Source organism: Monodelphis domestica, chromosome 2, assembly GCF_027887165.1.
Source record: "Monodelphis domestica isolate mMonDom1 chromosome 2, mMonDom1.pri, whole genome shotgun sequence".
In the NCBI taxonomy this organism is placed as follows: Eukaryota; Metazoa; Chordata; class Mammalia; order Didelphimorphia; family Didelphidae; genus Monodelphis; species Monodelphis domestica.
In genome coordinates, this window is record NC_077228.1 from 511,123,072 (window position 1) to 511,139,691 (window position 16,620).

At 48.3% G+C, this 16,620-nt stretch overlaps 1 protein-coding gene and 1 long non-coding RNA gene across 4 annotated transcripts in view; one reads left to right on the top strand and one right to left on the bottom strand.

Annotated features, from left to right (window-relative positions):
* Window positions 1–865: 865 nt before the first annotated feature.
* Window positions 866–16,620, bottom strand: part of SMYD4 (SET and MYND domain containing 4) — a 32,153-nt gene continuing 16,398 nt past the window's right edge. For 2 of the 3 annotated variants that reach the window (XM_007485757.3, XM_007485758.3), the window contains 7 exons: window positions 14,686–15,820; window positions 7,654–7,836; window positions 7,063–7,229; window positions 5,213–5,345; window positions 4,448–4,564; window positions 4,115–4,238; window positions 866–2,309 (listed from right to left, as the gene is read on the bottom strand). In XM_007485757.3, coding sequence (XP_007485819.2) covers window positions 2,141–2,309; window positions 4,115–4,238; window positions 4,448–4,564; window positions 5,213–5,345; window positions 7,063–7,229; window positions 7,654–7,836; window positions 14,686–15,820 — 2,028 coding nt within the window. In that variant the 3' untranslated portion in view covers window positions 866–2,140. Of the gene's footprint in view, window positions 2,310–2,979; window positions 3,293–4,114; window positions 4,239–4,447; window positions 4,565–5,212; window positions 5,346–7,062; window positions 7,230–7,653; window positions 7,837–14,685; window positions 15,821–16,620 lie in introns of all 3 variants that reach the window. The other variant, XR_008916836.1, reaches the window with a different exon arrangement.
* LOC107651041 (uncharacterized) lies at window positions 2,186–9,677 on the top strand. The gene is made up of 2 exons (XR_001627367.2): window positions 2,186–2,323; window positions 9,008–9,677. It is a non-coding gene; the product is annotated as an uncharacterized LOC107651041 (long non-coding RNA).

Consider the following 16,620-nt stretch of genomic DNA (forward strand, 5'->3'; position numbering starts at 1 on the left):
TTCTAACTACGGTAGGTCCAGGAGTGAATCGCAGGGGTCCTTTTGGAGAACCCTGAAGTTAGAAGAAAATAGCTCCTGGTCCTGGGCAAGCAGTCAAAAGTGGCAGAAAGATGATCCTGAGCACTTCAAATGTGCCTCTGGCAACGAACTTGCCACAAAAGGACTAACAGTTGGGAAAACAGAGATTTGGCTCTTTGAAAACTTGTCCCACATCAGTGCAGCTCCCACCTACTTTCAGAGGGGTGTATAGCAGGGCTTCTTCCCCTTCTGGGGCTCATGGATCTCCACCCTCCCCCCCCACACACAGTCTGATGACATCACAGATCCCTTCTTGGAATGTTTATTGTCTCCATAATGGAAAGAAATGCTCAATTCCAGTTAGAGGAATGAATATAAAGATGTAATTCTTTTTCCTATCTAAGCTCCCAGACTCCCCTGAAAGCTATCCTCCGACCTCTTGGAGCCCAAAGACAAACCGAGCAAGCTCTAATTCTCTAACGACGGAGCCCGCTCATCACTGAGGTCTATTTGGACATCAAAATCGTGGTTGGCCTCGATTCCCAGACCCAAGCCTACCTGAAACTTTCCAGGGGCCAGTGGCTAGCTCACAACCGGAATGTTTACTAGATTTCTGGGTGGGCTGGGGGCCGGCCATCCCCATGCATTTAGGTGGGAGCCAGTCTTCATCCTTACTCCGAGGGTTCTGGCTCTGAAACCACAGTAGAACCTTGTAATTATTCCCTCGCCGCTGAACACTCCTCCAGTGAGTTTGGGCTTGGAGTGGTCTGCCTTCCTAAGGATGACGGCTGGGACCTTCTCAGTGTTACACGGGAGACGGGCAGTTACGACCGAGGCACAACTATTATGAAAGCATGACAGTGTGTTCTGTTTTACTAGCTGCTCAGGAGGCAGAGTGAGGGAACAGAATGGAAACCAAAGGGAAAGAAAACTGGAAAAGTGGCTCCAGCCAAATAGCCCATCCCATGAGCGCACCACCCCCAGGGAAATGAGATCCCATCTGCGAAGCCCAATGTACTTCTTAGAGGGAAGAAACCACATCAATTCCAAGATTTCCTCTAATGATCTTCTTGTTCTTAATGACTATTGCCATTAGTTCAATCCCCTCTGCGGTGTACACGGCATCGTGTAACCACCGGAAACAACAGGCGTGTTCCACTGAAGCTGCCTCTTAACAATTTAGTGGCCTGGACCCTGGCCATGAGTCCTGAAGCTCAGACGGATTCCTCGGCAAAGTCTAGCTCCTTCCAATGGAACACAGTGTCTCTAGATGTGCATTTTAGTCATCTGAGGGGGTCAGCTTTTAGTCTGGGGCATTCTCTCATTTCAGGGAACAGTTCTCCGAACAATGCAGTCTTTGAAAGCCCATCTTTCCCAATGGGGTATTTCGGGAGTAAATGCTCCCCTGCCCTTGCCCCATATCACACACCAGGCATGGGATTTTCCTGTAGGTCATCTTTTTTCTTTTTTAAAGGTTTACCGATGCTTTAAAAAGACAGAAAGAAACAACCATTATTTCCCAATACTGGACTTATTCTGACTTGTAACAGAGAAATACAATTAATCTACCCCTGACAACATATGCTTCATTCTGTGGTTCACCACCTCTCTGTCAAGTGGAGGGAGGTCAGCTTGACCATCAGTCCTTGGGAGCTGCACCTGGTCCCTGGTGTCCTTTGGTGCAGTTTTCTTTTACATTATAATAGTCTGGGGGCAAACTGTTCCCTCAGATTTCTTCATTCACTCTGCATCAGTCCACAGAAGCCTCCTCAAGTTTCCAGGCATTCTTTCCATCTGACATTTTTTACAGTGCAATACTATTACTCCATTAGTCACATAGAGAATTCATTCAGCCATTTTCCAATTGACAGATACCCACAGATTTCCAGTGTTTGCCACCAACACCCTTCTTTGTGTACAAGACCTCCACCTCTAACCTCCTCGGGGCATATGCCACTTGTGGAGCTGCTAGGTTTGAGGGCACAGATGGTTTCGTGACTTTCTGGCCACAGCTCCAAGACCTTCGTTGTTCGCCAGCAGCAGCTCACCAGCAATCTGACAATTTGTTTACACTTCCTGAAGGTGTAAAGGTGCCCAGGACCTCTCTTACACTAGGCCAGTCTCACTTTCCCACGTGTCCATGTGTGGGCCCCTCAGGGAGGCCCGGCAGCTCCAGTAAGCACGCTTTCATCTGCTGCAGCTCCTGCATCTGCTCGTTTTCGGGGTCATGGTGTATGGACAGAACCTTTTCTGCCTTCTCTATCGCACACAAGGCTTTGGAGACTGCAAACCTGGACCGGAAGAGGTAAGAGGAAGTCATCCATTCCCTCATCTGACTGCAGGCCTAACTGCACAGACTCACATGACCACCTATGGCACCGAGGGGAATGGCGATGGGGATGGCTCAGCTCGTGCCTTCCTTCTAGCTAGGGGCAGGGGCTGAGATGTACAGCTGGGGGCTTACAATGAGGCAGTGGGTGATAAGGGACATCCTCCTATTATGAAATAGTGCCAGCCCAAGTCTCTAACTCGGAACACTCTTTTAGGATGGACAAGTCTGTCCGACAGCTCATCTCCTTGCTTAACAAAGGCCTGTTGGCTAAAGGGATGTCCACTTCCTCTATAAGGCGCCTATTTATTGAAAGTTTGTCTTCATTGTTAGACTGAGCTCCTTCAGGGACAATTTTTGCCTTTTTTGTTTATCCTCAACCCTCACCAGAGGGTCTGGCATATAGTAGGAGCTTGATCTGACTGACTGCAATCTCAACCTTCACTATTCATCTTCCATGCTGGCACATCATGGACTCCCTCCATACTCACTAAGAAGGTGAGGGCATGTGTTTGTAGCTAGATGGTGTAGCGAATAGAGTGCTGGGCCTGGAGTCAGGAAACTTAATCTTCCTGGGTTCAAATTTGGCCTCAGACATTTCCTAGCTGGGTGACCTTGGACAAGTCACTTACCCTGTTTGCCCCAGTTTCCTTGTCTGTAAAATGAGCTGGAGAAGGAAATGGCAAACCACTCCAGGATCTTTGCCAAGAAAATCCCAAATGGGGTCATGAAGAGAAGGACATGACTGAAATGACTTAACAAGTGTTTGCTGAATGAATACAGTATTTTGAGGCAGCTAGGTGGCTCAGTGGATAGAGTGCCAGGCCTGGAGTCTGGAGGGCCTGGGTTCAAATCAGGCCTCAGATACTTCCTGGCTGTATGACCCTGGGTGAGTCATTTAACCCTCTCTGCTTAGACCTTGCCCCTTTCTCTTAAGAGTTGTTGCTAAGAAAGAAAGAGAAAAAAGAAAAAAAAGGCAAGGTTTGGTGACTTCAATGGGACAGGAATTCTTTCCCCCATGCATATGGAGACTCATCTCTAGTGTAGAACCTCAGGATTTAGCAGAGGCCCACACAAGTTAGATGATTCACTAGTCTAACTAGCAAATATCAGAGCCCAGGGCTTGACCCCAGGTCTTCTTGACTCCAAGCTCAGCCCTTTACTTACTAGGATTTATCTCCTCTCAAAAGCAATCAGGGGCCTCCCTTAAAGACTTACTACTCAGTGGGTACCAGGATCCAGCTTTTTTGGGGGCAGTGGGGTGGGGCACAGGTGGTGGTGGTGGTGGAAACCCTATTTAGCAGTGCTAAGATCAGGATTTCCAAAAGAAGGCAGAGACAAAAGGAAGTGGAGGTTGTTAGATCACCACCCTCTCCTTCTTTTAAAGCCTTAAAAAGAAAGGGTGAGAGATCAGGAAGGCCAGAAGGCAGCCAGAAAACAGCAGAATGCAGGGATGCTGAGAAGGGAGAGGAGAGGAACACAGGCCCTGGGAGGGGGGACCCGGGCTCTCTCGCTCTCAGGAGGCACTTTAAGAAATGCCCACGGACCCTAGGTGGGAACATTTTTTCTCTGGGGAGCTGTTTTGGATTTCAAGGTCTCTGGGTCACCTTTCTCAAATGCTTGCATTAAGGCAGACATAGTTTTGCTTTCCCCAGAAGAGGAAATAAGAAAGTGACTCAAGAATTCCAAAATATTCTGTGAAGCCTCTGGGATGGGGAAGCCAGGAGTGTGGTGGGGCGTAGGGGACTGATACCTGAAGAGCCTTACCCATTGAAAAGGACTTGGGCCAACTTGAAGAGCTCATGGCCTAGCTCCACACTGGCTGGTCCATGCCGGGCCTCTACCACTAGGAGGCTCTTTTGCAGGTGGGCTGCAGACCTGGACCAGTCCCCTGTCAGGAAACACAACCTGATTCCAGCAAGAGAATCCCACTCTATTACAGCTGAGACTTCTGGGAGTAGGGAAGGGAGGGTGAAATAAAGGGGGAGAAGATCTGGGTTTAGGGATGACACTTGCTGAAGAGTTAAGTCAAGGACAAACAAAATAATCCATCCTCTTTTCCTGGGGGAAGCAGATCAGTCAAGTAGACTCGTGCCCTACCGAGGCTGGCATATGCCTGGGCCAAGTGGTCCTCAATCTCTCCCATCAACATGTGTTCTGAGGACAAGAAGTTCTCAGCATCTTGCTGGCAGCCCAACAAAAGCTGGATAGCTTGAGCTATGGATTCAAACACAAACAACACAGCAAGAATTTAGGACCCAAGTTCTATAGCAGCTGGGCCGAGTTGAGTGGGGAGTCTCCCCATTTCTTAACTAAGAACCTCATTCCCTATTGGGAGAGATCAGCCACATGTAGGGACCTGGCTTTGCTTCCACAATGGTCTGGAGTTCCACCCCTGAGTCTGCAGTCTTCACTCCCAGGGCTGCCTCTACAAAGATGGCTGAACAAATCCTCGAGACCAGGCCACACTGCAGGGTCCGGGGGCAACAGGCCACAGCTGCCCTATGACTTAGCCCCTGAATAACAGTGCCCCATTGCTCTCCAGAGGCATCCAGCCCTGCCTGGGACACAACCACATTTCTGGGAAATTGAGTCAGCGAGGCCTCAGGTTCAAAACAAATGAGAGTGAAGTGGGGGCCCCCACGTCACAGAGAACTCTTTTGTCACTGGAGCAGGGCCAGCCTGGCTGTGTGAGCCACATCATGCTGCTCTCCCAGGGCTGCCAAATGGGGAAGCTGGCTCTGGTTACCGTGGATGACACAGCCATCTTGTGGCTGACACAGGGATAATCTCATTAAACTCAATAAGCATTGACTGAGCCAATTATGAAGGGTAGGAATTTGGGGTAAGGGGAGGGACTCTCACCCGATCTGTCATCTCTGAGAAGCTCCAGGGCTGCTTTCACCTGCTGCTGAAGGTCTTGTACCTGGTGCTCTAGCTGAGCCCTGCTCGCAGAGGCCGTGCAGGTTCTGTTGTCACAGCACAGGAAATCGTCTCCCTGGGGAAGTCAGGTTTACTTACCTTTCTTCCTGTGCTAATGCAGCAGTCCAAGGTGGACAGCTAGCCAATGTGGAGAGGGTCAGTGTTAATTCTACTCATTTCACCCATCATTTAGGCCCTGGGCTAGGAGGGAGGGATACAAAGACAAAGGAAGATCTCCTCTCTCAGGGGGATCACACTCTACAGACCACCAGGATCCCTTTATGGCTCTTGGCCTTGACCATGTCTTCACACCATACCCAAAGCCAGACTAAATCTGTGCTGCTCCACAGTGAAAACAGGCTGTCTTGGAAGGTAGTTTCTATGATTTATTCTTTGATTCACTCATTCTTTGGGATTTGATAATTTAGTTTCTGATGAATTTTTAGTTTATGCTTACAAGGCCTTTTATTGAATTATGGTCTGAAAAGGGTGCATTTAATATTTCTGCTTTTCTGGTTTTTTGCTTGAATGTGGTCAATTTTTGTGAAGGTGCCATGGATAGCTGAGAAAAAAGTATATTCCTTTCTATTCCCATTCAATTTTCTTCAGAGCTCTATCATAGCTAACTTGTCTAAAAGTCTATTCATCGCCTTAATAGGCTGTCTTAGAGGGGAATGACTTACCCTTTGTAGGAGGTATTCAAGTGGATCCTAAGAGACCAGTTAGGGATGCTGGAGCTTTGGATGAAGAACACATTGGATTTTGGGGGAAAGAGTGTTGGATATGGTGGCAGAGATGCTGAGTTTGAATGATGGCTTAATCACTTACTACCAGTGTAGCTACAGATAAGTTTCCTAACCTCTCTGAGTCTCAGGCTTCCTCATTTGTAAAACGAAGCAGTGAGATGAGATGATCTCTCAAGTTCCTTCCAAATCTTCAGATTCACAAAGGAGGCTGAGTCTCCAAGGTCCCTTCTAGCACTGAACTTCTGCAATGCTCCCCTAAGGACAATCTTAGCTAGATATTTGAAGACAGAACCTTTACAACCAGATTACTGCAGTCCATCACAGATATTCCTTTTGATGGCCACAGGCTCTTTTCTTCTCAGTTCCTAAACTTTGGATGAATTTTTTGTTTTTTAAAGTGGGGAGGTAATAGCCTCAATATCACTGGAAAGCAGTGCCACTTCTCAGTAGTCAGTGGGGTAAATGTGGGGTGGGCTCCTGGATGGAAGTTTTCTAACAGGGCTTAGAGATGGAAGGGGCCTTGTCTGGCCCTCTCATGGGATGGGGATAAGACAGTATTAAATAAAGAGATCCAAGATTAGAACCCAGGTCCTGACTCCAAATCCAGTGCCCTTTTCATGCTTTACCAGTCTGCTCCATGCTCCCTAAGGCACCTGTCAGCATGCCTGATGAGCCAAGGAGGGGAGAAACCTTTTGTGCTATGCTAAGGCAGTGGTGTGGAATGAATGTGAGATCTGAAGGCAGGAGAGCCCTGGGTACTGTTTCTCCCCGACACCCATCAGCAGGGTGACCATAGGAGCTCCCCTTCCCTCATCTGCGAGCAGAAGCCCTGACTGTCTCTGTGGGAGAGCCCCTTACAGCTTGCTGGGAGGCTCAGTGCAAATGTATGTGAAGGTCTTAGGGACCCTCAATATTGACTACTGGTTGGAGAATCTGGGTGGGGGTGTGCAGTCACCCTGAAAGCCAGGAAATGCCCCCCTCCCAAGAGTTCCAGTCGTGGCTGGGGAGCAGTAAGAAAGGCTGAGACCCAAGGAGGAGGAAAAGCACCTGCAGAGCTGCCTTGCACGAGGGACAACGGAACCCGCTTGGCTTTGGTGCCGTGCTGACTGGGCACACCTCCTCATTCTGACAGGCCTGGCAGTGGCAGTCAAAGAAATACTGAGATCTCAGCTTCTGCTGCCTTGTAGTGACATCCATGCGACACTCATGAGGCCCTGCCATGAGACACAATCAAGATGAGACTGAAATGGAGGGCAAAGACCAGCTTCCTCCCCCAACCTAGTAGAGGGTCTGGGACAACTATTTCCCTTTATGAGCCCTTCCCCCACCCCCCAACAAGGGAGATGGATGCAGGGGAAGAGTACAGGCCCTAGGACAGGGCAAAGCAAGAAGGGGCCAAAAGGCTCCTAGTTCACACCACTTTCAGGACAGAAAGCACATAGTAAGGAAGATGCTGGGCTGGTGAAGAGGGGCCGAGTGAGAGGCCTCTGTTTGGGGTTCCGACCCATCTCCCTGGATGTAGTGTGCTTGCCCTCCTCCTGGAGACGAAGAAAGGAGAGGCCTCCCTGGGGTGCTGCTTCTCTTCCACTCTATTCTTCGGGAAAGGCTGGTGGTGAGAGGAAGCGGTGGGTGGCTCACCATAACAATGGAGGATCTCTTCCCCTTGTGCAATGAGCCGTGATGCCTGGATGATGCCCACTGAGCCCCTGAAGGACAGGCTGGTGTTGGGGCGGCACGAGTGGTTCAGCAGGCTGATGACAGGGAAGAAGCCTGTGGCGAGGCGGACCTGCCTGCGCTCTGTAATGAGGTCCCCTTCAGATGCTGAAAGTGCCAGAGGAAAAGTGACAACCTCATCAGGACACTAGTTCTAGCCTAGCTACCCATTTCTCAGAAGACACAGATAGGAAACTGGGCCTTTAGCCCATCTGACTCATGACTTTATAACCGGATCCAGTATAAATAGGAGGGAACATGACTCACAGCATTCTCTTGTCCCCAGGAGGCAAAGGGAACGAACACATTTAAAGCAAAAGTCCCCCAGAATTCTGGAAGCCTAATCACTCCTTCTCATTACCATGAAAAGGAACCCAAAGATTAAATATCTTAAATAATAATCAAAAAGGAATTATCAGCAGGGAGGCTTCCTGCCTGGTGAGATGAGAATGTTCATGAGAGTACAGAGACCAGAGTAACTGGCAGGATTATTTCCCGGAGATGTTCCAAATCATTGTAGGACGAGTGCTTTGATTATCAGACCTTTGCTTGGTTAATTTAACCACTGTCCAAGTCCATTTTTTCACATGTGAGGGTTAAATATATGAAAGAATCTCAGGTCTTTTGCAGAAGCTCAGTGATAAGAGCCCTCAGAAAGGAATCCATCTAGTCCTACTCATCCCTGGTCCCCAAACCACCAACACAGACATGGACAGAAGTCAGGGGGGCCTGCCATCTCCCAAAGCAACAAGTTCCCTTTCAGATGGCTCCAGTTGTTAGGAATGTCTGCCTTCCAGAAGGCCCACTTCTGCCCCTCTCTAGTTTTCACCCTCTGGAGCCAAGGTGAACAAGTCTGATGACTCTTCTGATAGCCCTTCAAACACTTGGTCAGAACTGAATTCCTCCTAATTTTTCTTCCTTCCAGACTTACTGTCGTTGGCTCTTTTTTTAAGGCCTAATACACCAACGTTCTGAGTTCCCGTGCCATTCTGGCTGGCCTCTCCAGAGTACTCTCTAGCTTGGTGATGGCTTTCAGAGAAGAGAACCTAAAGTCCAGAGGTGGTCTGACCCTGGTGGAGCAGAGCAGCCCGATGGCCCACTTTGTCCTAAATATTCTGCCTCCCTTCACACCACACTGTTGGCTCAGGTTCTGAGATCTTCTCCACACATGCCTTCCAGGCTAGACCTGTCACTGGGAAATTGGTTCTCTGAAGCCAAGTGGGGGTTTAACATTGATTTCTATTCATTTAATCTAATTAGATTTGACTTTTCCTTCTAGTCTGTCCCCACCTTTGGGGATCCTGACTGCGACTCTGTGTGTCTGGTTGCCTCTCCTGCCTTATGTCGTCTGCGACTTTGACAAGCCTGCCCTCCACACCTTCATCATGGACCACAATGCTGAACTTAGAGGGCTAAGGAGAGATTCTCAGGGCACATCCTTGAGACATCTCAGCCAAGTGGATGGTAAGATAACTGGGTTTGGTCATTTGATCCATTTCAAAATCTACCAGGTTCTGTGTGTCTGCCTAGAACCCTGCTGGGAAATCAGTTAACCTCAATTGTCCCGGTCAGAAAGCTCAGCCCTCGTGCTACCTGAGATGCTCCGATGTTTCAACGATCTTTTCACTTATCTGAAGGTCATTTCTCTGGTGATATGACCATCAAGGACACAGTCAACGACAAGGAAAGAGGCCCTCGAGTAGCCACAACAGATGTTGCAAAATGCTGACAAAAGAAGCTCATGTTCTTCCCTCACAGGAGAGCCCATCCCACAGAGCTGGAACAAGTTATCTGGTCACCGAAGTCAGGGTTTGAAACCCGGAGCCCTTCTGTTGTGTAGGAAGAAGCTTTTAGTTTTTGCTTGAGACTACTTGACATGATAAAATAAATGCTGTCATGCCACAAAGAATGGAATTGGCTGGCATTAAAACTATTTATTTACAAAACGAGACAGTCAAAAATGTTCTTTATTGAGTGTATTCTACCTAACCTTGCCTCTCCCTACTCCTGGATCTGTCTGCAGGCCCTCATTCCAAAACTGTTTACTTTTATTTTAGACACAATTCCAACAAGTTTGTTTTCTATTTTCCCAGATCAGTGCACTAAAAAGCAGCAAATTAGTAGGAAGGGAACCATTGCTCAAGGCAGGAATGCTGGCAAAAGGAAGCTGTATCAGCTAACTGAGAAGGAGAGGAAAGAGGAAATTCTAATAGACCCAAGAACTGAAAAGGTCAGTGCAGTCTGGGGTCAGACTGTGCACGAAGCCTATTTGACACATACAGATGTCTTCAGCAGGCACTTTAGAGCAACATCTCACTCATCAGGGGGTCAGCTATCTAGTCACCTCAATTATCAGAATCCAGCTGAGGGCCAGGATTATAGGAAGGCAAACAGCCTCGCGCTTCTTGGAAGCCCCAGAGGGTACAGCTCTATTACCTGACAGTACATTAACTGATGTGCATAAAGCTGACCCCAAGTCATCAAGAGAAGGTTACGGTTTGTTTCCTTTCCTCTGCCAAGGCAGCCAGAGGAGGAAGGAACATTGCAAAGACTTCTCTCCCCAGAGGTCCACTGTCATTCTTGGATGTCACCAGATCAGCAAGGGAGGGTAGGGGAAGCCAGTTCTGCTCGCTGGGGTCGTGGGAAGACACAGGTAAGTGTGATTCCCAGAGACTCCATATTAACACGTCTTATCAGCAAAGTCCCACTAATTTTCTCCCCATAGGTATCGAATAAGCATCAACTTGACTGATCTGAGTACTGTCTCTTTTCCTCTTCCCAGGAGGTGCTAATGAGCTGAGAAAATGCTCCAAGGCAGGCAGGCAAGGCCAGGGCCCAGTCTGGAGGAGTGGGCTCTGAATAATTCCAAGTGGACAAAGCCCACTTCTCAGCTAGTGATAGCTGACAATCGACAGGAAAACAGTTGCTAAAATTTTCCCTAAAAACATCACACTCCAGTCAGAGATATCAGCTTTGCAAATTATTTATGGATTCTCCCCAACAAGAGTGGGCTCAGGAACAGAAATGAGTGTTAGCTGGGTGTGTCTCTGACTGGGTTCCAAAAACGTGATTTAGAATTCATCCATTATCTTGCTTTTGGTTGAGTCACTCCCTCCCCTTCCGTCAGAGGAGATGGATATGGTGGGTCAAAGATCAGGAGGCCAGGACTCTTTCTGAGCTGTGGCTTCCTCATCTGTAAAATGGGCATAAGCATATTTACTTTACCTACCTTACCTACCTCAGGGTGCAGTACTGGGATTGTGAGCTCCAAAGGACTACATACATCAAAAGGGAACTAGTGTAGTATAGAGGAGAGGAAGGAGAAAAGCTTGTGGAAAGCTGATGAGATATAGGAAACTCTTGAAAAAGCTCCATGAAAGTGTAGACTTCAAGTAAAAAAGTAATGGGGAGGAGGGATTGTTTCACTTTTCCAAAGATAGGGGAGCCTGCAGAAGCCAAACCAGAGAGATAGAAAAAGAGAGAGACAGAGAGAAAAGAAGGGCAGGAGAGACAGAGAGAAAAGAAGGGCAGGAGAGAGAGACAGAGAGAAAAGAAGGGCAGGAGAGAGAGACAGAAACAGAGAAAGGGAGGAGGAGAGAGGGAGCACATTCCCTGATCTCAAAGGCCTCCTAGTGGCTGGGCAGGTGATGGGATAGGGGGCATGAGGGGAAGAGAAGGCAGTGGGTAGAGATGTAGTACATTCACAGAGAATGCTGATTATGGAAGAGCTACCTGGAGTTAAGGATCTAACAGAAGAGTCATGGAAAGCTGGTGGGAGAGAAGATTTTCATTTGAGGGGGTCAGAGAAGACTTTAGAGAGGGGAGGTAGGAGGGAGAGAGAAAACAGATTTTGGTCAAGCCAAAATAAAGAAAGAAAATGGAAAATGAAAGAGAAGGAAGAGGAGGGGTGCCCCCAAGCTGGGCCCTGACGGAAAGCAGGTTCAGGGAGAAGTAGGTAGGGGGAAAGGGGATCATTCTTAGCCATAGGCAGGAGAACAAGGGGAAGTCAGTCTAGCTGGAATAAGCAAAGACACCCAGGAACTAAGGATCAAATCACACCATGAAGGGCCTTAAATGTTGGGGTCTGAAATTTATACTTTCACAAACAATTGAGGGCCACTGAAAGTTTCTGAAGAGAGAAATGACATGATCAGAGAATATATTTAATTATCTGATTATATGATATAATTATCACAGTGAAATCACAATTATGATTATGCATGTATCCTAATTATGTAATTAGGAGAGTGGTCAAGATGGTGATTTGGGCGGCGTGGGATAGACTGGGACAATGGAAAAGAGACTGGACACAGAGGAACTAGTTGGGAGGTGGTTTCAAGAGTCCAGTAGATCCAGGTGGTTGTGGGAAGGGGCAGATGAGTGGGAGTCATATTGTGGATGGAGAATCAACAAAATCTGATGACTTCTGGCTGTGAGAGATAAGGGAAAGGATGAATGGGAGGTTTGCCTGGTACAGTGAAATGAATGAGGCTTTGGAATCTGAGAACCTGGGTTCAGACCTGAGTCTATTAAAAATTACCTATGTGATCTTAGCCTGTCACCTCTCCCCTTTGAGACTCAGTTTCTTCATCTGTATAGAGTGGGTAGAGCCAGACCAGGAATTGGGAGGACTTGGGTTCGAATCTGGTCTCAGATACTTCCTAGCTGTGTGACTCTGGGCAAGTCACTTAACCCCCCACTGCCTATCCCTTACCACTCTTCTGCCTTAGACTTCCTTCTAAGACAGACGGTATGGGTTTAAGGGGGAAAAAAACAAACAAACAGAGTGGGTAGACCTAGATGGTCTCTGGGATCCGTTCAGATTCTATATCCATGATCCCACAATTCAGAGAAGCAGCATAACAAAGAAGCTAGGCAACTTGTCTTGGAATTAGGAATATGTGGGTTCATGTTCTGCCCATTACCACTGGCTACAGCTGTCTCACAGGGTGGATGGGAAAAGTGGACAAGCTATTATTATGTGTAAAGCCCCTGACAAACTTTGGTTGTTACCACTGGGGTTCTCTCAACAACCAAGTCTTTGACTACCTTTAAGAGATAATTCAATTGGTAGAAATAAGAGTTCTACAGGACTTTCAAGGTGGACGTCTATGGTGAAGAAGGTTGACCCATAAGTGAGAGTTTCAGCTAATGACAGTCCCCTTGGTCACGGGGAAGGAAAGGTGAGTGGTGGGAACAAGACTTTCTCTCAGGACCGTAAAAGGCTAGAGTGAGACATGGTCATCTTCCAGAAGAGGCTGAGGGAAATGACCTTCCCTGGGTCACTTTGTTTAGTTAGTGGCTGAAGAGTCATGACAGCCAGAGCTTGGGTCAAGGCCTGATTGCCTCCTCAAACGTGACTGCTGCCACCTCAGCTTAGCCCCAAGCCAGGGACTAGTTCTTTCCCTCGAGAGGTTTCTTCAAATGTTCAGGAACAGGACTTGCAAATAGCACAACAAATGCCTGTGAGGTTCTTTGTCAAAGTCTCTCTCTTACTTAACACGTTAATCCCCCTTCTGTGTTCCTAATGACACAGCTGCTAATGAAATTCAATGAGAACACTAAATTGGGAGGTGTTGGAGCCCCAGTGAAATAATAAAGAGGGATAAAACCAAGATTAGAAATATGGGCAGATTAAAACCAAATTAGATTTAATTAGAAAACGCAAGTGAATATACCCAAGGAAAAAACCCCAAACCTCTTACAGTCTATTCAGTGGATGTTACTTGGAAAACAGAGATGGGGGCAGCTGGGTGGCACAATGGATAGGGTGCCAGACCTAGAGTTGGAAGGACCTGCATTCAAGCCTGGTCTTAGATACTTCTTAGCTATATGATCCTGGATAAGTCAATTAACCTCCACTGCATTGCCTAGTCCTTGCCCTTCTATTTTAGAATTGTTACTAAGACACAAAGTAAGGATTAAAAAAAAAGGAAAGATGAAAGAAAAAAGGGACAGCTCAGGAAGGCAAGGGGGCACTGAGAAGCAGAGGCTAGCTGGCAGTGCCAGAGGGCAGCCCAGGGTAAAAAAGCCAATGCTACTGTGGGCTCCAATTATGGGCGCTTCTCCATGCCAAGAGGTAAAGTGAAGTTTCTGGTAAGACATCTCAGCAGAACACCATCAGCACTCCCAAAGCCCATTTTCCCATGTAAAAATCATTTTACACATGAGGAAACTGAGGCCTGAAGAGGTAGAACAATTTACTTATGGTCATATACTTAGGTAGGATTTGAACCCAGATCTTCCAAATCCAATGTGTTACCTAGGAAAATCACAGACATTACTCAAGTTCCTGCAAAAAAGTTTCTCTTGTCTAGAAACAAGTAAAGGAGACATTATTTGCCTTCTCCTAAGAGTGTTACTTTGTACTGCCAATGTTGCTGGTTGCCTTTCAGACTCAGCTCAGGTGGCACCTCAAGCATCCCAACTCTGGCTGCACGGTCTGTGCATGGTGGAAGCTCCTGGAGGGCAGGGTCTGTTTCCCTTCTCTGTATACCTAGAACCCAGCAACCAGAGCCAGAGCTTAACCAGTCCTTGCTGAGGGATGGAGAGCTTGTTTGAGCCCCACAACAGTCCTGTGAGGGAGGCAGGCAGGAAGCGATTCTTCTCTCGTTTTTATAGAAGGTAGAAGGTAAGACGCTTGGCTAACGTCAGAGTCAGCAGAATGAAGCAGAGACGAGAACTGGGTCAGCACTGACTAACTGCTCCCCCTTTCCCCTCCTCCCTCTCCCTTCTTTTCCTCCTTTGTTTTCTCCCTTCCCTATATTCCTCTAGCTTTCCCGTCTTCCCATTTTCTTTCTTCCCTTCCTTCCTCTCATCCCTCCCCATAGCTCTTCCAGGATGCCTGGCCAGCTCTTTCCTGGATACTCCTCCTCATCAATCACTCCACTGTAGATAAAGACCAAGACGGATAAAGGCAGATACCTCGCTGAATGTCCAGCCCGCTGGCCCACTTACCTGTCTCTTGGAGAGCAGTCACTCCCTGGGCATTGCAGTGCAGCTGAAGCACATGCCTCAGCATGGCCACTGCCCAGGCGCTTGGTCCTGACATCTCTGCCTTTGGCTCACAGGGCCCCTGAGTTGCCCAGGGTGAAGGCTGAGCGGCTTCTCCCAGCTTCTTGCACAAGGCCAGGACGCTCAGGCCACAGAGGAACTTGTGCTCTGGGCTGTGCTTCTTGGTGTGGGGCAAGAGGTGGAAGAGGGCATAGTAAGCACTCTGGTAAGTGCCGTCCTTGTCACATCCTGGGATTGGCATCTTGGACAAACTGTTAGTTTGGTCCCTCCTGAGAATGGCCGGTACATCTGGCGTTTCCACTGGAGTTCGGCCTTGGGCATTTACTGTTCCCTGAAATGTCTTTACGAGTTTGCCAACAACCTCCAATCCAGCCAGGAGGACTGTCCTCAGGGCCACGTGGCAAAAGACTCCCAAGGCGAGCAGCGTCCCCCCCAGGGAACACTCGGTCCTGTGATAGCATTCCCAGGCCTGTTGCATACACTGCTGGCTGCAGTACCTGGCGTAGCTGCATCCCTGACAGGGAATCGTAGCCCACACAGGCTTCAAACACCGGTGACAGTGGAGGTCCCCGGTGGTGACTCTGCAGTTCCACTTGGCTCCTGGGTCAGACCGCAGCCATGATGTCTCTCCGGGATTGAGGACACTCACAAAAGCCTCCTCTTTTACTAGGAGTTCACCTGGAAGAATGTCCTCTGTGGCAACCAGGTAGCGTCCTCTGGAAGGGTCACTGCACAAGCTCACAGAGGAAGACGCGTTGGGAATCCAGTTGTTCTTGGCCTTTGGACAGGCCTCCTTTGAGGTCTGTGCTAGACTGATGGGATGAGCTTGTGCAGGGTCCGAGTCCTCCTGCACCCTGATTTTCAGGTGGCTGAGCCTCCTCTGCAGGGCCTGGAGATGCGGGGCCCCAGTACCAGCCTGCTGGGCTGAGACGTTCTGCTCCAGGTCACAGAGGGTCAGGGCTGCCTCCTGCCGCCTGCCCAGGGCCATAAGGCATTCGGCTTTGCGCAGCATCAACTTGGGCCATAAACCTTCTGGGTACCCATGCATCTGGGCTCTCCCAATGTCTTCGAGACAAGTCTAAAATGAGAGGAAACAGGAATATGATTGTTGCCTTCTGAGGGGGCCAAATGTCTACAAAAGAAATCTGCATTCACCTTGAATTACAGACACTCACTTGGGCAACGTTGTCTCTGCATAAAGCCACATCACATCAAGTGCCTACCATACAGCAAACAAACAGTCCTTGCAGAGTGTGGGGAAGCTGACAAGTAGGCTGCTGACTGAATCTCTGCTTTCTTCAAGAAGCTCCCTACTGCCTCAAGGAGCAAAGACCAACTCCTCTGCTTGGCACTTAGAACCTGTCACAGCTGGCTCCAGCCTTTCTTTCCAGGATGAATACACATCATTCCTCCTTCCACACTGTATATTCTAGCCAAGTTAGCCTTGTTATTCCTTGTATAGGGCACCCCAAATCCCATCGCTATGTCTTTGCTCCCTCCCAGGCCTAGAAAGCTCTCCATCCTTATGTATGACAATTCATAGCCCCCTTCTAGGTTGGTGGAAGTACGCTCGTGAGGGGCCTTTCCCGATTCCTTTGGCCTCCCCTTGTTGCTGGGAATAGTAGTTTTTTTAGGGTAAGATTCTAATTACACTCTGGGAACATGATTTGTATTTGGTTTGAACATGCCCTCTATTTATCCATGAAAATGCTGTGTCCTCCTAGTGGAAGGTAAGTTCCCTGAGAGCAGGGACTATCTCGCTTCTGCATTTGTAGCTCTAGTATGGGGGGCAAACAGTGGATGTTTAACAAATGATGGCTGACTGAGTCTCTCAACCACAAGAGTCAATCTCTACTGAAAGATGATTTAAAACAAAAT